The 25,106-nt window shown below is 44.8% G+C and overlaps 1 protein-coding gene across 3 annotated transcripts in view; it reads left to right on the top strand.

The window, feature by feature from the left end:
• Nucleotides 1-1,001: 1,001 nt before the first annotated feature.
• The window catches only part of Slc25a13 (solute carrier family 25 member 13), a 178,567-nt gene continuing 154,462 nt past the window's right edge, over nt 1,002-25,106 (top strand). For all 3 annotated transcript variants that reach the window (XM_085840826.1, XM_085840824.1, XM_085840825.1), the window contains exon 1: nt 1,002-1,166. Coding sequence is in view for 2 of the 3 variants with exons in the window: in XM_085840824.1 (XP_085696950.1) it covers nt 1,152-1,166 (15 nt within the window). In the remaining variant the exon portion in view is untranslated. The remainder of the gene's footprint in view (nt 1,167-25,106) is intronic.

Consider the following 25,106-nt stretch of genomic DNA (forward strand, 5'->3'; position numbering starts at 1 on the left):
GTGGAACCCTAATGACATCAGTACTTACAGTATATTGATTCCAGCCTTAGAAGCCCTCAGGTGCCTTCTAAGTCCTTCTGCAGGGTACCCAGGACCCTCTACAACACAGATCTTTCCTGTTGCCCATACTCTTCCTCCAGCAGTCCCTAAATTTAGGTTGCCTTCTCCGACTAAACCCTTGGGTTCCTCAGCAATTCTGGGTCTCCTGTCTCCTCTCATTCTGCATGGTTGGGGCATCTCTTGCTATCTATGCATTGGACTGACAGTCTTACCTCACGAGTAATCTCTGAGAGCCTTTCCTGGTTTCATTGTTCTTATGGTATCCTGAGAGCAAACAATAGCTTGTAGGTTTTGTTTGTTTGTTTGTTTGTTTGTTTGTTTTGTTTTTAAGTTTGTCACCTCTTTGAGGTCGTGACCTCTTTTGTCCTCATATAGTTGTTGCAAAATAGAGTTGTTACAAATGTGTGTTCTATACCATATTCAAGAGTTTATCAAGTTAGAGCCACAGAGGAGGCTAGTCACCTGCTTGTTATCTTTTCTTCTATTAGTCAATACTTTAGGGATTTCATGATGGTATTAAAGTGGGGTCCATTTTGAAGCAAAACCCAAGGTGAACCTGGCAAGAACCTGACCCAATGTGTGCATGTATGAGAGTATGTGTATCAACGTCCAGGTGTTGTGTGGTAAACCACTCTTAATTGGCTCTCTCATGGACACTGACCTAGACAGCCCTTGGCCTCAGCCCAAGCTGCAGCTTCAGCTCACCAAGTCCCCAGTCTTTGGAGACAGTGGCTTGCATTTCTCCCTTGCCCCGGGGGTATCCATGACAATGGCTACTAAAGCTGGACAGCACAGTCTGAGTCACGTGTCCTGGCCCCTCAGTAGCTCCCATACTGAGGCCCTCCCTGGCTACAGGGCAGAGGCCTTTAGATCACGCGCGCCCGGGAGGCTCTGGCCGGGCCCAGCCAATGGGCTGACGGCGCCCGCATGACCCGCGCCAGGAGGGCGTGGGGAGGCAGGCCAGGCGCGCACGCTGCCGGGCAGAATCACCGCCCCCACCTCGGCTCGGGACGGGAAGTGAGTCGCCGGGGTCCCCAGTGCAATCCAACCAGAGAGCAGGTCTCAAAGCCGCCTGTACCCCCGGCCGAAGCATGGCGGCCGCCAAGGTAAGAACGGCGGGCCGGGGCGATCTGGAGCCCAGAGGGGTCCAGCCGGGGTAGTAGACGCGGGGTTCCACCTTGCAGCTGAGGGAGGAAGGGGCACAGGGGGACTGCACTTGTGGCCGCGTGGGTACCGCGGTCCGATCGTGCTACAGAAACTTTGCCAGCCGGACACTCCCACTTGGTCTGGCCAGGAGCGGTGTCCCGCGGGACCGAGCCCTGGCCAGCAGGGAGGAGCGCGCGAATGGGGCCAGGTAGCCTGGGGCAGGGAAGAGCCCAGGGACACACAAACCCTTCTGCTACTTTGGGGTTCTCCTGCTTCTGATCGGACTGTTGTTGACCTGAGTTTCTCCTTCCAGGGGCCCCAACTGGGCCTGAAGCCTATCCTATTACATTTCAAGGGTTCCGCCCTCCCGCTGGTAGGGAAGTCACCTTGACTTCCGTTTTGGAAACTGGGAGACTTGGCCTGCGTCTGGGCGTAACTAGCCCTGGACCCTTCCCCACCCCCACCTCCCATCTTCCATCCCTCCCCTTCCTCTCTCCATCTGACAACACTTACAAGGCAGCCTCTGAGCCTCAGAGAGGCTTCTTTTTGAAAATGACAAAACAGATTGTGCTAGGAGCATGTCACTCCTGTGAAGTTCTACTTAAAAGGAATTCTGTGTAATGTGAATCGTTCACGAACCCAGGGAGAAGGCAGCTCTGACAGGTTGACCTTTCCTCTTTCACCGGTTCTTCAAACCTGCACACCATTTCAGCCTCTCTGGACTGCATTTCAACTTTTCTGGCAGAGTACCATATTCAGTCCCAATCACTCGAGTCATTGGAATTTATTGCTTTTAATTTTAAGTTCACGAAGGCAGCCCTTTAATCAAGCCTATACAACTTCTTAGATCATTTTAAGTGCAGTGAACTTAAATATACCCAACATTTCAAACATTTGTCCTTAATCAAAACTCTGTGATAACCCTGAAGAGGAAAACATGGCCACCACATCATATTCTGATTTATTCAGGCAAACTAATCACATTTGCAATGGAAATTGTAAGCAGACAAATATATTTAAATAGTGTTCTATGACTAGTCTCTCCAGGCTCCCCAAATCCTCAGTTTTCTTGTTCCTAGACTCAGCGCCTTAAGTGGCCTTCCTCTGTAACCCTCAGGAGTGTGCACTGGGTGTATTTGCGCATGAGCCTGTGGATAAGCACTTTGACTTATTTCTGAAGCTACTTTAGGTCTTTCAAGCCAATAGCCCCTTTCTTTGCATTAACTTTGCATGATATAACGATTGGTATAAATCAGTTGTTCTCTGGGGTAAATACCCACTCATCATTTGTACACCTGTGTGGGAGTGTAGTTACTTTGGAGATGCGGTAATGATGGGCACTAAATTGAGACATAAGCCTAGAAACAGAATAGAAGACTGGGCAGATACGAAGTAACAAGTGAGGAAGCAGGCGCAACTTTTTAGTTGCATTTTTTGCAATTGAGACACATCCTATCAGGGACAGTTGGCTTTTATCCAAGTCAGGAGGCCAAGGAAACTGAAACATTCCTTTCACCTTTACACTTTGGAAACCTGCCTTCTTTGTTATTTATTCACTGACAGTCACCTCTCTTCAGTTCTGATGGCTGACATATATAGATATAGAATACCTTCCAATAGGATATAACAAAACCAACTGTAAGTGGATGAGAAAGTCAGGATAAAGAGAAGGTAAGGAGAAGCTGGGCATTGTGGCACACAGGTTTAATCCCAGTGCATTGGAGGCAGGGGCCAGCCTGCTCTATAAAGTGAACTCCAGAATAGACAAGAGTTGTTAAACTAAAAAACCCTGTCTTCAACAACAACAGCAACAACAAACAAATAACGAGAAAGTAAGATGAACTTGGATTAATAGAAACCAAACGTGTGCTTGGTACAGGTGACAGCATTGTCTAGCTGCCAAAACAAAGATAGACCAGTTGCTTGGAGAGACTTCACTTTGAACTGTTCTCTGGGCAGTTACTCTCTATGTCTCTATGTCTTTTTTCTTTTTTCTTTTTCCTATTTTTGGCTGAGTCTCACTATGCAGCCTTGGCTGATCTGGAGTTTGCTGTGTATATCAGGGTGGCATGGAGATTCCATTGCCTCTTCTTCCCAAGGGCAGGGATTAAAGACATATATGACCATACCAGGCTCAACTTTGTCCTTGTTTATGATATATCTGAACTGGATTCCATAAAGCCACCGAGAGCCACAAATCCACATCTGTGGATTCCATAAGGTCATTTTTTGTAATGTCTCTAATTATAGATCAAGGACAGTATACTCAGTGTACACTTAAAAGGTCCCCGGTGAAGGTGTTGTGGGTCCATCCTAGTCCAAGAATGAATGTGTCCCATTGAGTTGCATTTGTGCATCATCATTTTTATTGATCGCTTCTTGCAGCTTCCGGTTAGTTCTGCCCAATGCTGACTTAAAGTCTGTGCGTCTTCCTTTTTCCTTGGAGTATAATAAGCCATGTTGACAGTTAGCTGAACACTGAGCGACAGACTGGAAAAATCTCAGCTAGGGGTAGAATTAACATACTTGTAAAGGATTTGAGGAGCTCATGAGAGAGAAAAGCCCACCCCAGTGAAGTAGCACAAAACTGGCCTGTGAGCTTGGGAACCCAACAGTTATGAGAGAATTCAATGTGTACTATTTTACTATAGTAAACCACTGGAATGTTTAAGTAGACAGACTGGAAAGATGTAGCCAGGGCAATTTACTGATCTTATCCTAATTCCTGGGTCTTTGTAGTGCCTCACATGTAATCATTTATTTCTTCTGTATCTCTTTTGGCTTCCCCATCAAACCACTGCCCAGCAGTAAAAGAGTTACTTTTTTTCTTCATGAAATAATGATCTGAATCAGCATGGTGGAGATTATCTCAGAAGCGGCGTTGGCACTGGACAAGCTTCTGCATTAAGGATGATTGAATTAAACTACTTGAAACTGAAAACTTAGAAAATGCTCATTTAAGTTCAGCCCTAAGACTCAGGGATGCTCATGTGTAAATCCAGACATCAGTACATTGCTGGGTTTCAATTAGCCTCGAACTAAAGAAAATAATCTGATGATAAAATGCAAGCACCAATTAAAGAAGCAAGTGCTCTCTGGGGGACCAGAGTTTATGCTGCTGATGTTGTCTTCTGTCTTAGGGTGTGTTGTTGCTGTGACAATTCATTCAATTGGCATTGTATGCTGTGATCTGAGTACTTGTTGCAAGTGATACTATCCCCAATGTTAATACCAACTGAACAACTAAACCTGAACAAACAAACAAATGCCACAGTAGGAGCCCATTCCTCCTAATCTGAGGGAATCTGAGGGAAGACTTATAAGTGTGACAACTCCCAGAAGGAATGAATGGCAATTGGAAAGATACACACACACACACACACACACACACACACACACACACACACACACTGTCAGGAACAGCAAACCGGAAGCTGGATAATGAGAACACATTCTACATTGGGAAATAGCATGGGCTTAAAAAAAATAATGGCTATCAATAAGGAATGGTTGCTAGATACCAAATTCCACTCCAAATGTTGTTTTCACTCTGTTAATGAGTCTGCCTTTTGAGTTAGATATTAGTCCTGCCATCCCTGCAGTAGATGAAGACTCAGAATCCCTGAACTGTGCTGTGAGAGACCTAAGACCTACTAATTAGGAAGTTCGAAATCTGGCATTCCAGTTCTGCCATGCTGAAGACATGAAGACACACAAGAGTGTGTCTTTGCTCTGTCTACCATACTGTCCCTACTGCAGCAGAGCATTTGGCAAGAACACACTTGGGAGGCAGCAAGGGAGGACTGGAGTGGCAGATTTAGAACTGGAGGTGTGAGCGATGACTTAGGAGAAGTCATACTCTTCCCTGAAAATCAGACTTTCAATTAAGGATTGTTTACAGGGTGCATCCTGTGTGCCGGTGGGTTTTGTCTTCATTTTACACTTGGAGAAGAAAAAACAAACAAACAAACCACCTTAAGTGTGTGAATTCTTCAGTTTTTCAGTTCATAAGAGAGTCAGCCTGGATTTTAACTTTGCTGGTGGGCCTTCAGAACTGCTGCTAGATCGTTGGTAGTGCAGTAATAAAGCACACTGATCCTTGTGCTATGTAGGAAAGAAAGAATTGTTGAATGCCACGGCTCAACTAGCTGAGGATGACCTTGAACTCTATGCAGATCAGGATGACCTTGAGCTGATCAGCCCTCTCCCTACCAGTTCCTCTCCAGGTGCTGTGATTATAACAAGCATTAGTCACCACATCCTGCATAAAGTGAGCTGTCATTAGGATGCCAGGACAGATTTTAAGAGAGCAGATTCCTCCGATGCCTTTCATGTTTGACTTTTTAGAGTTTTCGAAATCATTAGGGATGGGTGTACCTTGAGGTTTATGAAGTATAAGATCTTGTTCCTGTCCTTGATCCTGCCTTCTACCAGACAAAGATATGAAGTCCCAGGAAAATTTGCAGTTGATCTCAGTTAACTTGAACTCCTTTGCTCTTTAAGACTGTTCTTGGGCTCCCAGGCACTGGAATCATCTAGACAGCTCTGAGAGCTGCCGATTCAGGGCTCCCACCCCCATTTCAGGACTGTGTTGACATCTGGTGTGTCTGACAGCCACTATTCAAGTGATGTGTCTTGTGATTCCCTGTTGGCTTTGAGGACAAAGACAGAAGAGTAGTGAGACCCATAGGCCCTGTAACTGGGAGGAATGGTGTTCTAACTCAGAAGAGGGTCAGGTGGGGACACTTGATTCTTTTCCAAAAAATTTAATCTCGCTTGTGATTCCTGCTGCTTAGGTATCAAGGTCATATAGTTTTATAATTACCTGAGAGTTTAGATTTTAGCACCCAAATCACCTGGAAACTCTTTGGATTCTTGTAATGTGTCAGTGGTTTTCTGTGGCCAGAATAGGTGCTCCCCCTAGTCCCCGGGCTGGGGGTACCTGAACTTCTAGCCCCTTCCCTCATCCCGTTCTGGCACGCGAGGGTTCTAGTATTCCCTCATTTAGGGCCTACAGGTCTTCAGGCACTGGTCCGCAGATAGAGGACTGGAGGGTAAGTGTCTTAGTTAGGGTTTCTGTTGCTGTAACAAAACACCAAGACCATAAAATGAGTTGTGGGAGGGAGGTTCATTTGACTTACAACCTCACCACTGAAGGAAATCAGGACAGGAACTCAAAACGTCAGGAACCTGGAGGCAGGAGCTGATGCAGAAGCCATGGAGGGGTGCTCCCTACTGGCTCTCTTCCCATGGCTTGTTCAGCCTGTTTTCATTTAGAACCCAGGACTGCCAGCCCAGGGATGGCACCCACAGTGGACTGAGCCTTCCCCCATTGATCACTAATTGAGAAAATGCCTTACAGCTGGATCTCATTGAATGAAGCATTTCCTTAACTGAGGCTTCCTCCCCTCTGATGACTCTAGCTTGTGTCAAGTTGACACAAACCCAGCCAGTACGGTAGGTGAGGAGGGCAGTGTGTAGTATAATAAGAAAATCAGCTGGCACGGTGTGTTTTCGGACGTTGAGTTCTTTTTTAGAAGATGTCAGAGGAGCATTGTCTTCCTTTCCCAGGGCCAACCCTTGGGCCACTTGCCCAGGTGAGCAGCTCTGCCACACTGAGCCATTTCTTTATCTTCCACTATCTGTGAGGATTAGGCCCAATGAACTGTTTGCGCTGGCGCTTCCTGCTCGTTGTTTGCATGCCCCCTGCTTCATGTATCCTTGGATTTAAGGTGGGCTTTAGGCCTGAAGGCTCTGGCCTGCTGGCGTTGTGGGTTGGTTCTATGTGGGGAGGAGGATGGACTTGTTGAAGTAGCTATGGAAACCTGCAGTAGCTAAGCAAGTCTGTCCTTAAGACTTGTCCACCCAGACGCTTCCTGTGGGTCCAGCCAGCTAACTCACTTAAGTGATCGCCTTAGCCACAGACCTCTGCCGAGGAGGGAATTCCCCGATGCATGTGTGGCGCGTGGTCTGATGCTTCTGTTCATTGCTCTGCTCATTCAGTAGAGCAGTTTTGTGTTACCCAGGAATACTGTTGATGGCTGTCTTAGTTAGGTTTTTACTGCTGTGATCAGACACCATGACCAAGGCAACTCTTATAAGGACAACATTTAACTGGGGCTGGATTACAGGTTCAGAGGTGCAGTCCGTTATCAGCAAGGTGGGAGTGTAGCCACGTCCTGGCAGGCAGGGTGCAGGAGGAACTGAGAGTTCAACATCTTTATCTGAAGGCTCCTAGCAGAATACTGACTTCCAGGCAGCCAGGAAGAGGATCTTAAGCCCACGCCCACAATGACATAACTACAAGGCCACACCTCCTAATACTGCCACTCCCTAGGCCAAGCATATACAAACCATCACAATGGGAGAGTCCGATACTTCATGATATGCTTACTGTTCATGCCAAGATAGTTCTTGTATAAGAGCTGTGTAGTACCATGGGTAAGGAAGCTGTGTAAGGGAGACTAACTTGAAGAGATGGATGGTGCGTGTTCAGGAGTTATCAGGATTATACAGGATCCGATTTGCCTGTTCTGAGTACTGGTCACTGTGTGGATGGTGCTGGTGGCATGGTAGCATTTCTGCAGAGGACTGGCTAGCTCCCGAGTTGACTTTCCTAAGTAGGAAGAAGCTACCAGGGCCCTTCTTCGACAATCTTTATTCAGTGACTAGAAAGTTGGAGAACCCGCTTCTGCTACTGGAATTTGGACATTGATCTCTCTGGGTACTCTGTATCACCCTATGGGAAACAGGGGACCATTCATGGCTGAGTCAGCTCCATGGCATGCAGCATGTGAGTTCATTTTGGAAATCATGATGTTTAATAGGAATATCAAAACATGTCTGTTGGAGCCTGTGAGGCATTCTACGTAACTGTAAACAAAGGGACGGGTACCTGAACCGTACAGGAGCTTTACTGAAACTTACCGTGGAGGCTGAAACATGGATGCCTTAGTGGCGTGTCCACGTGGTCCACTTGGGCAGCCTTGCTACTGAAATTCTTATCGTGCCCATCCAGAGCGCAAGCAGACACATCTCCTCAGATGCTTTCCTTGGGCCCTTGTTACAAGTGCAGCGCATGGAGCTAGGCCCCAGGTCTGTGGCGTCCACATCTGCACTTTAATGAGATCCCCAGGAAATCCTGTCCCCATGGAAGTTTGAATGGTATGCATATGGAGTGCTCATTACCATGCAATTAAAGGCCTTTCTTTAATAAGGATGCAGCAACTTTGGATTCGTTGTTAGTCCAACCTTTTGCTGAACTAAATACACAGTGTCGAAATCGTGTATACATTTATGGTCTTTGCTTTGAGTATCTTCCCTTGGAGCCCAGGAGTTATTTTGTAGCACACCTCAGGGGGATTATTGAAGGGTGCTATGTAAGGCTTGTGCTTTTTGTCCATGTCTTCACTTCTTCTCCTGCCTGTTGATTTTTGACATTCTCTCCAGTGCTCACAGGTGAACTAAGTTCCCATTCCATTCTCAGTGCTAGCTGTTTGGTGTCCAGGACACCACTAAAGACTGGGGTGCACATTTTACAGATCAAAGCAGACCTGGCCTCCAAGTTCTCTCAGCATCCTTCAGTCTCTGCCTGGCCCCAATCCTGAACTATCCAGCCTAAGGGCTTGACTGTATTTTCACCAGTGGCTCCCCTTTTATAATCCAGACATTTTGGTCTCTATCCCTTCCTACCTCTCTCTTTCTCTCTCTCTGCACACATGCTAATTTTTCCTCTCTTCTCCACTACTCTCTCCCTATCTTCCCTTGGCGACTTCCCTGGCCTTCTTCCTTGGTGTCAGTGAATTTGCCTTCTCAATAAACCTGGATTACATATAATCTAATCTGGTTTGAATTGGCTCATTTCCCTATTGAAGAAGTTATTTATCACTAGCCTCAGGTGATCCCATGTTTTGTAGATTTAGTGTCAAACTCTCAGACTTGATATCTCTTCTCACTCTCTCTACTTCTCCCTTGTGGGTGTCTCTCCAGATTCCCTGATTGTGGTAGGAGGTTGGTGTCTCCTGGGCTCTGCCTCTCCTCCCTTTAGTGACTGTTATCTGCCTTTCGAAGAGTGGCCACCCATGCCTGTGGAGCTGAGCTCCAGCCTGTACTATTCGATATTTGCTGTAAAACTCAATTTGGGGACCTCAGAGATATTTCAAACTTTGCTCAGCTAGAACTTCTCTGAATCCCCCAAGAAGTTCCTTTTCCTGAGGTCCGACCTTTAGACAAAAGCCAACATTCTCAGGGGCCTGAAGCAAGTTCCTACTTGCTAAAAAAGGGAGTCACTCTTCTTATCTCTGGCTAGAGGAACACTTGGCTCTCAGTTAACAAATGACTGTGATGGCTTGTCAGTGTCAGTGCTGGGCATTCTTCCCTTAACCCTGGAAGTCCTTCTCCTGTGGTTTCTCTTTGCTTCCCGAGAGATAGCCTTGACAGTGTGAAATGAACTTTTTAACCCATGGAGCAGCGATTTTGGTTTCTGCCTCCCATTCTCGTTCAGACCTGAGTACATCTTCTTGGTGTTTCTTGCTTTCTGCCTGCTGTCTCGTTTCTTTTCAGGGAGCCCTGGGAGGCTATCTGCAGGCATTTGCCTGTGTCAGTTAAACCCATGTCCTATCCTGGAGTGCGATGTCCTTTTCCATCCAAGTCGTTATTATTTCTTAGTTACACAGTCACTGTGGCTTCCACACTGCCTTTGTGTCCCTTTCCACAGCTCCCAGAGTAATCCTCAGAGATTGGTTCATGCTGCCATGGTGGTAACAACAGTGTATGCACAGGCACAGCACTTAACAGCTTGCAAACTGCATTTTGAAGTGTATGGAGCTGGCACCCACTGTTTACCAGCCCTGTTCCAAGTGCTGTTTGTTTGGAATGGGGGGAAAGACACTTGGCTTAGCTTGTTTCCATGATGACCTTAGAGCCTAGGGAAAGCAAAGACAGAAGCTCCAGTGTTTGATCTTTCCATTCATCCTGCAACAAACAGGGAGGGTATGGCTAATGTCATTTGGCAGGTCAGAGAGTTGAGTCCCTGAAAGACGATGTGAAAGGGATGTCTCTGCTATATCACCTTCATAACACTTAGAAGAGTGAGGCACATCAATAAGCACTATAAATCATATGATTTAATCCTCACAGTAGGCATAGGTTCTGCTGTTATATCTCTATTCAGATGGGGAAACTTATATGGTACAGAAGAGTTAAATTTCATAAGGTAGAAATTATCCTCTCCAGGGTCACACAGCTTGTAAATGGCTGAGTCATGGTTGGAACACAGGCAGCTTGACTCTAGAGCTGACACTATCTGTGGTGGTTTGTATATGCTTGACCCAGGGAGTCCAGTCCCAAGTCTGCAATGCTTCCACTTTGGTGATAATGGACTGAAATGAACCTCTGAACCTGTGAGCCAGCACCAATTAAATGTTGTCCATAATAAGAGTTGCCTTGGTCATGGAGTCTCTTCACAGCAGTAAAACCCCAACTAAGACAGCATCCATTCATCCATCTATCCATCCTTCCATCCATCCATCCTTCATCTTTATTTTGAGACAAGGTCCTTTTACATAAGCCTGGCTGTCCTGAAACTCACTATATAGAACAGTCTGGTCTTTAGCTTTTGGAGATCTGCCTGCCTCTGCCTTTGCAGTGCTGGAATCAAGAAAGCTGCTTCCCTCCAGCTTTCCTGGGAGAAAGCCAATGGCAGTTTGGAATGAACTTTTTCCTTTTTAACCCATGCAGCAGCTATTTTGGTTTCCTTACTGTGCCGTTTTCATTCAGAATTGACTCTGTCTTTAGAGTTGTATTTTTATTTGTTTTGATTACTCATTGTAGTTTATAGATAGTCTTTCAAGTTTTGTCAATCTTTAGGTTATCCCTTCTTTTTTTGTTTCTTTGATATTTATTTCAGGAGGGAAATTTCATTATTTTCCCGCACTTACCCATAACTTCCAGTTTACTGACTACAGGCATCCTTTTCATGCTTCTTATTCTTGATGTTTTCTGACAGCACCCATTCAAAAAACTTGATGAAATTAGGGTCCTGCGTTTAGTTTTGCCTAGCATGCTAGATGGTACCAAGTGGTCCCCCCCATGCTAGATGGTACCAAGTGGTCCCCCCCATGCTAGATGGTACCAAGTGGTCCCCCCATGCTAGATGGTACCAAGTGGTCCCCCCCATGCTAGATGATACCAAGTGCTCCCCCCATGCTAGATGATACCAAGTGCTCCCCCCCATGCTAGATGATACCAAGTGCTCCCCCCCATGCTAGATGATACCAAGTGCTCCCCCCCCATGCTAGATGATACCAAGTGCTCCCTCTCATGCTAGATGATACCAAGTGCTCCCCCCATGCTAGGTGATACCAAGTGCTCCCCCCCATGCTAGATGATGCCAAGTGCCCCCCCCCCCCAAGTGCTGGCCTCACCTGGCCTATGGTTCTTGGCTGCTTGTTTAGAGGTTATGTTTGATGAGTGGGTTCAGATATTGTGATCCAGGTTCATCTGCTGTTTGTTAATGGCTGATTACTAAATTTGAATATTAACTCCATGCTCAGCAAGGAGTGTGAAAGCTAGCTTATTCACATGCATGTACGCAGTGGCTATTACAAACAAGATGGGTGTTAACGTTTGTGATAAGATCGTGCTGGTGGAGTAAAACATTTGAATATGCTAATGATACCGAACTGTTTACTTAAAAAATGGTACCTTTAGTGTAATGTGTTAGATTACCAAAACAAAACCAAATGACGTAGAAACAGACAGAACACATTGGATAAAAAAGAATTCTATTAGTCCATCGTGGACCATTACTACTTCTCAAAGGGAGTCAAATTGAGACAGAGTAGAAAAGTACAGGTTTTTAATTTTATTGTATTGTTTTTAGTTCTGTTGACCAGAATATATCACCTAGGAAAATGTAAAAGAAGATTTCAGAATTAGAAAACAAGAGAAGAACCATTATGTAATTTGCAAATAATCATTGACTCAGGGGAGGATTATCTACAGATACGAAAGGTTTCGGTGAATGATTGCTGGAATTCCCTTCTTCTCAGTGTTACCTGGTAAATGGCTTACTTCTTATGAGAGGAGCAAGGGACTTTCACAAGGGGGATTATATTTCAACCCAGTGGTCCTAAGTGTGTGGAGAAGCTGGCATTTTGTATCTACTGAAGTGGTGCAATGGGAAGTGTCCAAGAAGATCTCTAAAGTTCTTTCATCGAACTTCAAACATGGATTATGAGTGCAAAAGTCTGAAGTTGCAATATCTGTGAATGAAGCAATAGTTGGCTGAGTTGGAACAGCTGTGTATTTATTGGCATGTATTCATTTGCTAGGGCTCCCATAACAACATGCCAAAGACCAGTCAGATTAAAGAGTTGGGATTAATTTTCACAATTAATTGGAGAGCTAACAGTCTGATATCAAGATTCAGGAGAGGTTGGCTGTCCCTATGGGCTCTCTCCTTGGCTGGTACTGAGTTGTCTTCCTATATCTTCATGTGCTCCTATGCTTGGTTATATTTTAATGTCCAGCCCACTCACCCTCTCTCCTTCCCTCTTTCATTCCTTACCTTTATCCTCCCTCCCTCCTTCCCTCCCTCCCTCTTCCTTCTTTTTTTCTTATTATTGAGACCTTGTTGAGGAGCAAGATAGAGGTAAAAGTATAACTTGTAGTCATGAGAACATCTTTATTGTATCAATTGAATAACCTCATTACAGACCTTCATTTACAACACATCATTTTCTGAGGTGCTACAATTAGGGTTAGGATTTAGGGAGACACAGTTCAGCTCATGACAGAAATGACTCATATTCAAGATGCGTTAGGTGAGACTGTCTTGTTGAGGTTCTAAGGAAATGGGTCCTCATGGTCTTATTGTTTTGTTTCTTGTTACATTTTAAGCTCCTGTGACAAGGACCTTCTTCTCTCGACCCTGATGTCTGTCAAAATATCTGACACATGACATTTTAATGCATTGTTCATTGATTTACACATTGCTTTGACACACCAACCCTTGGTGAAGTGAGTAGGGGAAATTTTTCTGCTGTATATTCATCATCTGTTGGGAACTTCTTCACTGTTTAATGACACTTCCATCTAGTCCCCTCCATCTTTAAACAAAATAAGAATCTTTTGGAATTTCTGTAAATATGCATGAATGGTCTTCAAGAGAAAGCAGGGTGGAGAGCAAGCTGTTAACCCTATCATGGAGGAGTTGAGACTGTCCTAAGGGAGATGAGCCTCTTGTGAGCACAGAAAGGCTTCTTCCAAAGGTGAAGCCTTGAGAAATACCCTTTTGATTGTAAAAGTTCAGTGTCACTGTCAGGAGAAGTTGTCAGCAAGTTCCCAACAACACTTGAGGCTGCTTCCAAGTACTGGGTCGTCAGGTAGCTTGAGGCTTAGTGTACTGTTACTGGAAATTTTGGAGAGCCCCCCTTAGGGAATTGATAGGAAAACTGGGGTTCCCTTAGGGTTTTTAGTCTTGTAAGAATCGACTTGAGGGCAACTATTATTGGAATTTAAGAGAAAAATCCCAGACCAGGTAAGCTGTAACTCTCAGAAGCTACCAAGATAAGGAAGATGAGAAAGAAGCAAGCAAACCACGCCTTTTGAGTTGGGGTCAGAGGTCAGCAATAGAGTTCTGAGGTAGACATGCATGGGGCAAGAGTGAGGTGTAGCAGGGAGAGAGATTTAGAGGAAGGGAGAGAAATTCCAGAGTGTCTGGAAAGCATGTCCAGGCCATGGCCAGAATCTGAGAGAAAAGAAAAAGGGAAAGTTACGCTGGTGTGACTAGTTCAGGAAAACTGGCTGCTTGCATGCTCCAGCTGCATGGCGGGGTATATGGCTGCCGTGAGGGTGGGAATCTCTGGAAGGAGAAATACATGATCTCATCAAAGGAATAATTATTCCTCACTTGACATTGGCTTAAAGTGTGGTTTCTTGGCCTGGTGATTAGGCCCAGTTGGATAACTGGATAATATAAAAATATTGGTTAGTTTAGAAAGTTAGGTGTCTACTCCATGTCAGAGACAGATGGCACTCTTCGGAGCGGGAAGACACATCTTTCCCCAGTAGTGCACATCAGAGCCCTGCTCAGGGCTACTGTGACAGTCCTTATTCTGAAGTAGAAACTCTACTAGGTACTACTAATCTAAGAGATGGGCTGAAATAAAGAGATAGATGTAATCCATTTTGGTCATAACAATCTAGACACTTGGCCCCAAAGCTGTTCACCAGAAGGGATTAGTGTTTGTGTTTGTGTTTCAATCACACCCACATATATAGCTGTCAAGTCCAAAGCCTCTCTTCTCCCCCAAACCACAATGCTGCTGACATCGTCCTAAACTGAAGGACTTTGGCTTGGTAAACAAGCCTAAATAAAGTTTTCTGTTCACAAGAAAACCAGATCTCTTAAGGCTGTTGAGTTCACCAGCAACTTCCCTTAATCCTCTAGGAATCCCCCTTAATCTTTTCCCAAAGGCCAGTTAGGTACCTCTGGCCAAGGCACCTAGCTCCAGATCAGTCCAGATGGCCTGTATTAGCACACATCCCCAACCTACGCACCATCAAATAAAGTCTACTTTGTTCTTCCAAGAGATGGGCTTCATAGTTTGATCCCAACCAGCATTTCCTTCTGCCTGCTGAGCTGTCTGGTCTGGGAGTTTCTCTGAATCATCAGTTATATCCTTCAGGCATGGTGGCCTGAGGAGATGGGAAACCAGACTGCAGACCCAACACTCATAGCTGGAGAATCAGGTGGTAGTCTCAGAATTGCTGCCTTTGGGGACCCTTCCCTAAGCTGTATGTACAGTTTCTGTCTCTTGTTTTCATATTCAGTTTTTAAAATCTTAATTAATTAATTAGTTAATTAATTATTAATTTGTGTACAAGCTTGTGGAGGCCAGAAGTTAATGCTAGGTATCTTTCTCAGTTATTCTCAGAAACCAGATGTATTCTTCACTGAACCTGAGATCTCCTATTCAGTCAGGCTGTTCGGCCAGCAAACTTGCAGGATCTACCCATGTCTGCTTCTGCGTGCTGAAACTGCATACGTGTGCGACCTCCCTTGGCATTTTATGAGGGTGCTGGGGATGGGATCAGATTCTCAAGCTTGCCTGGTGTTAAACACCTTATCGACTGAGCCATCCCCCTCCCCACCCTCTCAGCCCCTCAGATCTCTTCTTTGACTGCTGTACCCATCAATGTATTCACTTCTAAGCATTCACATGGACATTATCTTTCCCCTGAGTTGGAGGATTCCACCTTCTTTTGCCAAACTCAGGCCCAGGTTCTCTGTTCAGCGTGGCTCATGGACATATTTGGTCTCGTCAGCAACTTGAACAGAGACCTTTAGCTTGATTTTCTCTCGGGTCATTTGCCTTCCACATTGATTTGTTCCGAGAGGATAGTTAAATCAAAAACCTTGCCCCTTTGCCCCGGTTGAATCTTGTTTTTGTTCCCTCTGCTGCTTGATATTTAACTGGGTCGTACACACCTCATGTTGGTTTTCCTCTATGTGTTCTCATTTGTGCCATGTTTAAAACCAGACTTCTCAATTAAGATTACAGAAGCTATGAACACCCATGCGTTTTTCTAGTGCCTTTCTCAGTCTCTTTCGCTCACTCAGCTGGGGTCGTTTCATTGTGAGAGTTCACTAGTCATCACTGGTGCCCTGTGGTCAACAGTGTGACCTGCTGCCATTTGGATCAAATCTTCTGATTCAGAGAACGCTTTTGTCGTCTCCCTGCTCAGATATCTTGTGCTGATCCATCCAGGTGGGGTGTTCTGACTTTGAAAGGCTCAGGCGGCTGCAAAGCCAAGCATGGCTACCTCTGTCCCAGGCTGTGCATTTTCCTCAAGTCTTTGTTCTCTTTCTCCCTTTTAACAGGCGGGGGAAACAACCAACCAACAGACCTGTTGCTTGGTAGGGAGAGTCAAAGTTGTGCACATGCCCTTGCGGAGACCGTAAGCAAGGTCCAAGGAGCACCAAAGGAGGAGAATCTGGAGAGGTGGCAGGTCTTCCTGGAGAAAGGAGTTTGACTCTGTTTAAAAGGAAAACAACATTGTTTACAATTCTCCCTGTGGGTATTTCCCATAATCTGCAAAGGTGCAATAGTACCATGAGCCCTTATTCTTATTGAGCCAGTAATACGTATTAGTTTATAGCCAGTAGTTTATTCCTTCCAGTCTTAGTCTTAAACATGAATCTCAGACCCCTCAGGATCATTGGTAAGCACTTTACTTTAGAATGTATTTGTACATGGAATTTTTCTTCCTTCCTCCCCTTTCATCTGTCTTTTTTTTTTTTTACTCCTTTCCCTTCTTTTGTCTCTTTTCCTTTGTACTGCAAGGTGCGCTCTCTACTACTGACCTACATCTAAACAAGATTTCTGTCTATTTATTTATTGTTTGCTTTTCCTTCTTTCCCTTTCGTTCCCTTCCTTACCCCCTCTCTCTTTCCTCCCTCCCTCCTTCCTTCCTTCCTTCCTTCCTTCCTACCTTCCTTCCTTCCTTCCTTCCTTTCTTCCTTTTCTTTCCCCCCTTTTCATTCTTTTTCTTGAGACAGTGCTACATTCCAGAGCCTTGCTGCAGTCTGGAACTCACTGTGTGGGCCATGGTGGCCTGGCTGGAGTCACAGGTTGTGAGCTGTCCTTTGCATGCTGGGAATCAGATTTAATGATCTGGAAGAGCAGCCAGTGCCCTTAACTGCTGAGTGTCTCCAGTCCCTATGGGATCATCCCCCTTTCCTCCCCTCCCTTATACTCCTCTCCCTTCCCTGGGATTCACTATATAGATACCAGGCTGGCTTTGAACTTACCAAGCCCTAAATAATATTTCTTAAAAGCAGGAGGATCCATGATGTCATTTTAACACCTGAATTACTTTACAGTAATTGGATTATCAATAACTGACCACTCTTGTATACATTTTACCACTTCCCTTTTGTGTTCAGCGGTTATTAAATTGCCAGATAAATGAAACTTTGTTTTGACCCGAGTTCTCTTGCTTTCTTCATCTCATGATGGTTCTATGTATCTGAAAACCTTGAATTGTGTGCCTATTAAGACTACCATATGCAATGGGACATTTCCCTCCAGTTACTCTATAGTTAGGGTTTCTGTTGCTGCAACAAAACACCATGACCAAAAAGCAGGTTGGAAAGGAAAGGGTTTATTCAACTAACACTTCCATATTGTTGTTTGTCATTACAGGAAGTCAGGGTAAATTCAAACAGAGCAGGAACCTGGAGGCAGGAACTGATGCAGACCATGGAGGAATGCTGCTTACTGGCTTGCTCCTCAGCCTGCTTTCTTACAGAACCTAAGAGCTGGTGGCCCCAGGCTGGCACTTAACAACAGTGGTTGGGCATTCCCCATCAATCACTAGTCCAGAAAATGCCTCACAGCCAGATGTTAGGGAGACATTTTCTCACCTGAGGTATTCTCTTTTCATATGACTTTGGCTCGTGTCAGGTTGATATAAAACGACCGAGCGTGCAAGCACACACACACTATATCTATATCATCTATATCTATTTCCTCTATATCTATCTACACCTATATTTCAGTTTCTTTATCTACAAAAGCTACATAATAATTTCACCTCTTTGGGGAGCAGCTAGAAAGCTCCATTGTGTTTATGCTTGCAAAGCTTAGAAGAAAGCTAGGGGCATTCTAAGTTTTGTGGAAGCATCAGCTGTGGCCTCAGAGCTGGAAAACTTGCTTAGAACGATGTAAAAAGTCCCTGGGGGTATGCCAGAGGGTAGTGGAGTGCTCAGCTGTGTAGGAAGATGTCGTTCGCAGGATGGGCTTTTGCCTGTTTGAACATCCTTTGGTTTTGTTTCCATCTGGGTTTTTGACTTAGCTGCATTTTGAAGAGGTTGGTGCCCAGTAGAATTTTGGACAGAGAACGTGTTGCTCAGTGGAAGCCGTTTCTCTGCTGGCCCTTTGTGTTTGACTTGTTGTCAGGGCTCTAGTAACTTGTGATAGCTTAAGTAGGGCCTTTCAGTGCTTTAGAAATGTGTTCTATGCTTTTCTGCTGCTTTGTTCCCCAACAGGAATATGCATTCCCGTCTTCAGGACAGCGCAATTAGGTTTTATTCATTTAAGGAGCAGTGGTAATTTGACACTTGCTAATAGGTAACAAATTATATTGGGAGGGATAATTACAATTGCAGCTGGCTCCTAATTATACCATGATCTCTATGATTTTAAAAAATCGAGACTAACTTCAGCTTATAATACTGGAGAGTAATATTCTTCATTAGGCAGGCCAGGATACTAAGCGACAAAGACTTAATTGGCATGTCCGGTGTTATCCTGTACATGATTCATTGGAGGGCTTTGGGCTACTCCTCCCACATCTCTCAGTTAAAATGAATATCTGAATGACCTGATTCTGGACTCCGTTCTGATTTGGTAATGTAGAGCTACCCATTTAGGAATCTGAAATACCTGTTTCCTCCTCTGGAAAATAGATGAATGAATGGCTTTTCACCTTAGAGTGCTCAAGTGCTGTGAAGTGAGATCTGCTTTGAAGCATTGAGTACTAGGCTGGCCGTGGAAAAGCTGCCAGCATCTTGCCATGGCTAAAACTAAATGGTCCAGTCAGTACCTTCTGCTTCTGGCACACTATGTGTCCTCATACAGTACATGCCGGTCACTCACCACTAAGTATGTCCTTATTCCTTGGAGCGGGTTCTGGCAGTGCCCGGCAGTAGGCCTGGGCGATCCTGGGTTTATAGGTGAGAGAAGTGTGTAAGTGAGCAAGTGGAGCGTCACTAGTTACCATGTTCATGACAGCTGGGGCCGAGTAGATGCCCTCTACCACGTGCAGATAAGCTGACAGTGTCTGGAGAAGTTGCTTTGGTTCTCCCAGCCTGATGCTGTTGACTTGCTTTGAGTATTATATTGGCTTCTTACCAAGCCATTCCAGGCAGCTGAGGGCATTGTTGGTGGCTCCTTGGTTTTGGCTGATTCTCCAGCTCTCCTCATGACACAGCAGAGATTGTACAGTATCTTTTCTTCATTCATTCCTTCATTCCTTTCTTCCTTCCCCACTCGATCCCTCCCTCGCTCTTTGTCTCCATCTCTCTGTCTCTGTCTTTTGTGACAGGGTCTCATGTAGTCCAGATTAGCCTTGAACTCACACTGTAGCTGAAGGATCCTATCTTCTCAGTTCTAGGGCTGTAGGTGTGAGCCACTATGCTTGGTCCACGCAGTTCTGGGAACAGAAAGCCCAACCTTTTCTGCTTGATAGTAACATAGTGTATCAATGGAGCTATGCTTTCAGGCCTCCAAAAGCATTGTATGCAAACCATTTTTCTTCTTAGCATGTTATCTTTTGTCACCTAGTTCTGAGTTCAGTATTCCGGACCCCCTCACCTATCATTTGTATTTGGGAGCAGAAGTGTCCTGTAGTCTCATTATCAGCCTATTTGTTTGATTTGGGGATAGTCAACTGTTGGGGCCAGCCAGCGGCTCATATGTACGGGTTCCAGCCCGGAAGGCATCTTGGAACTGAAAGAAAAGAGGGAGCCTAGGAGGGTTGAGAAATAATGGAACCAAGACATGCTAGTCTGCTCAAGGTTCAAATGTTTAATGGAGGACACGCTTTTTAAAAGAGGGGGAAAAGTCCATTCCCACCAATTCATCCTTGGAGCCTGGAACCAGCTGCTGGTGATGATGTGCAGGATAGGGCGTAGTCTCTGGAATAGCTCCGGGGCCTCCCAGCAGGTAGCAGTATCTTGAAGAGGAACAGTGATGTGACTCAACAATAGAGTGATCTAGGGAGGCAGGCTCCACCCTAGATAATCTCTTTAGTGGCTGCTAGGTCAAGGTCTGGCTCAGCCTGCTTCAGGTTAATGGGAGGCTACAGTCCGCAGTTGAAGGTTTTCAGGATGTTTCTCCTTCATTCTAATGGCCTGTCAGATACCGATAGGAAAGCTAGAAGGTAGGTTTTCTTATCATTTTGTAAGTGCAGATTTAAGACTCAGAAATGATAACTGATATGATCTATATCACTAGGCGTGGCCCGGTCCCAAGATTTTCTTGTAAACTTCGTCCAAGGACCCCAGGCAGTGGCAGCAGCTCCTGGTTTTTCTATAAGGCAAGAGCACATAGATAGAAAAGTGTGTATTTTAGAAGAGATTCTTAGTGTCTCTTGTCAGTTTTTTTTTCTCCTGGGAACATTTACTGGCATGCTAGCTTCAGGGTAATGACAATAACAGAACTGCAAGTTGTGTTTGAAGCCTTTTTGGCATAGCAGAACCCAGAGCATAAGACACCATCGATTGCTTAACTGTTACAATCTGCTTCTTAATGCCAGATTTTTAACCGTGATGGTTTTAGAGTTGTTTAATGGGAGTCTGTGGCAGAGCAGACTCATAAGTTACTGAGTTGTTCTAATAAGCGTCTCTAGCCAGCATGCCTGAGTGACCTGCCCCGGCCCAGGATGCTTTAGAAGTGAGGCCTTGAGTGATAGGGACATTGAAGGTTGATTACCCAGAAGTGTGTGGTTGGAAGAATGCTTATCAGGGCAGTTTGTCTGTGTACTGATTTATATTTCAGTAACTCCCTGTATAATTACAGCTCTTCACTAAGAGAACCTAAGGAAACTTAACATAAGGCTTGAGTGACTGATTTGGTGACCTCAGTAAAAAATGGATTTTGTCAATTTGATGAGATGCCTCTTTCTCTCTCTCTCTCTCTTCCCTCAAGGCAATGGTAACTGTGGTTTCAGGGATTCCAAACTTTGTTTTGCAATAACTGATTGGATCAGTCCAGGTTGACTTGCAGAAAACTGAGTCCTCGCTAGCTGGTTTCAGCAGATGGAGATTTATTGAAGGCTATTAAATGGGTTATAGAATTTGTTGGGTGGGTAAAGAAACAGACTTGAGGTTGAGCTCTTAGGAATGACTCCAGAGCCTCACAGCAGACCAGACCACCAAGGGAGCAGTGGCCTCCTATGCAGCCAGGATGTCTGCTGCCAAGTGAAGGGGGTTTTGGAGGTTGTGCTATGAACGATGTGGGAGGTCAGGACAGTGTCACAGGAGGAAACGGGACACTTTCAGCAAAGGTGTCTGCTAGCAGAAGCAGCAAGGGTATGGTCCACAGCCTCCAAATCTTTTCTTTGTAAATGCTAACACATTTCTCCTGACTGATAGTTCCTGGGCCATATAGCTGCAAAGGATTCTGAGAAATGGAATTTTAACTATGTGCTCTGCCATACAGCAAGATGGAGAGAGAATGTGGGCTGCAGCTGCTAAGTTGCTAAGCAATACCCAGGGGCAGGTTTTTTTTTTTTGTTTTTTTTTTAAGATTTATTTATTTATTATATGTAAGTACACTGTAGCTGTCTTCAGACACTCCAGAAGAGGGCATCAGATTTCGTTACGGATGGTTGTGAGCCACCATGTGGTTGCTGGGATTTGAACTCGGGACCTTCAGAAGAGCAGTCGGTGCTCTTAACCACTGAGCCATCTCGTCAGCCCCCAGGGGCAGTTTTGCTTCAGGATTTAGGTCCTCTTACACTTGGTTCCTCAGGGAAAAGGGCTGTGTGGCACCGGTTCTCCTGGCTCCTTTATTCTTACCACCGAATGCTGACTTTCACACATACACATGGTGGCCTGCTTTTGATGAGTCACCTTTTCTGGTTTTTATATCAAAGATACACAGTCATTATATCAGGCAATCTTTGGGTAAGCAACCCCACCAGTGTTGTGAGCTCAGGGCTCACTCAGAATGGGGAAGTGAGTTAGAGAAGGGGGCCTGTGATGATGGTGATGCTGCAGCTGGCTTTCAGCCAGGGGCTCTGCCCAACGACCCATTGCAATCTTTTAAAGATATGCTGTATTTGCCATTTTTATAGATTTATGCTATATTTGTTACTTTTCTTATCACTATCATAAATTATGCAGTTAAACCAGCTAAAGGGAGGGAGCACTTTCTGTCTCATGAAGATGAAAAATTTGGTTTTGTTTCAATTGACTGTAGCAGATAATAGCTCAACACACACAGACACACACACAGAAGCACACACAGACACACCCTCAAAATCAGCAGCCTAAGCCCACAATGGAGGGAGCACTTGTCTTAGTTCATGTTAAAAGGAATAGACTCCATGGTGGGAAAGCTGTGGCAGCAGGAGGGACTCTTGGCTGTGGAGGTAGAAGCTTACCCTTGTCAAAAAATGAACCCTAGACGGGAGGCAGGGCCAGGCTATAACCTTCAGAGTCTCCCCTATGAGTGACCACTTCCTCCAACTGGACCTCTGCCCCCAACAGCACCACCTCTACCTGGGCTCAAGTCTTCAAACACATGAGCCTACCAGAGGTATTTTGTATTCAAACTATAATGTGTCCACTGCAAAGATTCAGAACTCAGGTCTGAGGTAGTTCTTTTTGTTTTGAGTGCTCCATTCATTTTTTCACAGATATTTTTATTGCATGTATGTTTGTGCATCTGCATGTGGGAATATACATGTGAATGCACGTGCCCAGCTCACCTCAGTATTTTGAGAGCATGGACCTGAAGAGAGCCACCAGTGTAGATCTCACATCTTACTCATCAGGACTCTCTCTCTCTCTCTCTCTCTCTCTCTCTCTCTCTCTCTCTCTCTCTCTAAGATTTATTTATTTTATGTAGATGAGTACACTGTAGCTGTCTTCAGACACACCAGAGGAGGACATCGGATTCCATTACAGATGGTTGTGAGCCACCGTGTGGTTGCTGGGAATCAAACTCAGGACTTCTGGAAGACCAGTCAGTGCTCTTAGCTGCTGAGCCATCTCTCCAGCCCCATCATCTAGATGCTTTAATTGTCAGTTGAGGAGTCCCTTAAGTTCTTTGTAGAGGCTGCCATGGTCTGTGGAAGCCCCCAGGGAGATCCAGCTGGGTCTCACATTTTCAGAGCTTCCAGAGAGGAGTGACCCAATTTTATTTCTCCCGCTGCCTTTTTTTCCTTTCCCTCCTAAGACAAGGTCTCCTCCGTCTCAAGATGGTCCCAAACAAAATGCCAAGAAGGCTCTTGGACTCCTCCTGATCTTCCCGACTCTAGGTTCTAGGATCTTCCCTAGGGCTGGGATTACCGTACCCAGCTACGTTGGATTTCTTATTTGTCCCTACTGTCATCTGTCACACCTACCAATTATTTTGAGTGCACAAATGTGTACTGCTGCAATTTGTGAAAGTAATGAGCCTGGTACTGTGGCTTAATTCCAGAGTAAGCAAGCTGACTGGAAAAAAAAAATTACTCCTAAGCGTAGGAATCTTTCTTTTCCCCGAAGTTGGCAACTCTAACTCGTGTTAGAGTGAATTTATTTGTTCTGAAAGACACCTTTCTGGTTCTTCCTGTTATATTTTTATTCCCTTTATGAAAAAGCCAGTTACTAAAGTTGGTTATTATCTAACTGGTTTTTAGCTTCTTAACCTAGTTTGTGTATATTTCTCAGATGGCTGTTGATGACCGCCTCATATGGCTATAACTAGCATTTATCTTGTTAAAGTAAAATCCATATTTCATGATTCTCTAATTTTACCATTTAGTATCATGGACTTATGGAATATACCTGAAATTTCCATTCTAAGTTAAATCAAATTAGATGTTTCCCAGTGTGTGGAGGTAACAGACATGCAGCCCCTTGCTTCATCTCCTCGTAAGTTTGGAATGACTGCAACGTGTTACCTGACTGAATACAAAATTCTCTATTGTGTTGATTTAAATATCAAGTGATATTTCATTAGTCACTTGAAAAGAGTCTCTTCCTTCGTAGATTTGGATTGGAAATCAATTACTTCATTTATTTAAGCCATAGTGCAACTTTTGTTTTAAAGTTAGACTGTGTTATACTCTGTTCTTTAGGTGCAGATGATGAAGAATAAGATACTAAGTAATTATTAAATGACCAGCACATGTAAATATGTACATGTTATTATCTAAGATGCACACCCCCATGTGTGTATGTACATCTGGAAACTACCTAAGGTGATGGAGCTTCTGTAGCCCAAGAATAAGCTAGGTCTAATAACGCCAGGCTCCTTGGCTGTAAAGCCCAAGTACTGAACAGCTGCTCTGTGTTGGCTTACAAAGCACCGCTCCGTTTCTTTGGCTCGCATTCCTCAGCACGTATCTTCTCGCAAGTGTTGCTCTTGCCACCAGTTAGACTCTATCTCAGTGCACCTTCAGGACATCACAGCTCTCTCTCCAACTTTCTGCAGTAGTCACTGTGATTGTCCCTCCACTGTTGAGGACAACATGGGGCTGTGAATGGAAGCCAAAATGGAAATTCCGAATAGCTACCTATCATTTCCCGAGTAGGCAGTAGATAGATCGAGGACAGATGATAGGAAGTTCTAGGAAGCCGTCTTCTGGTTCCATGGTTCTCTATGCCTAAGATGTGATATAGTATCAGTGGCTCTCAGTCTTAGGCAAATTCCTATGTGATTATTATCCCCTTGCTCCTCCTGAAGCTTTGGGGCTGTTTGCAAGAGTAGTGTTATACGGGCTAGGAGAGCTAGGGATGGACCGGTGTGTTAGGATGGCCTTGAGGGTTTGGTAGGGGCTTTGGTGAGTGTCTTTAAGAGCCTCAACTTCCCTTCCTCTCTCCTAGTTCTCCCTTCTGTTCAAGGACAGTCTTGATATTAAAACCTTTTCACTGGTTGGGTGATTTGAGAATGGATCTCACTAGTAACCTGGCCTAGTCTCAAACTCTGGATCTTTCTGCCTCAGTTTCTGCAGTTCTAGGATTTCAGGTATATACCATCTTGCTAGTCAAATTTCATATAGAGTTGATTTTCTCTCTTGTGCCGTATATTTTCTGTAAGCCGGTGATGTGGGGGGATGGGAGATTTGAGACAGAGAAAACGCAAATGCCAGGGGGAATCTAGCTTTTCTTCTGACTT

The sequence above is a fragment of the Mus caroli genome, unplaced genomic scaffold, assembly GCF_978045245.1.
Source record: "Mus caroli unplaced genomic scaffold, Mus_caroli_1 scaffold_7, whole genome shotgun sequence".
NCBI lineage: Eukaryota > Metazoa > Chordata > Mammalia > Rodentia > Muridae > Mus > Mus caroli.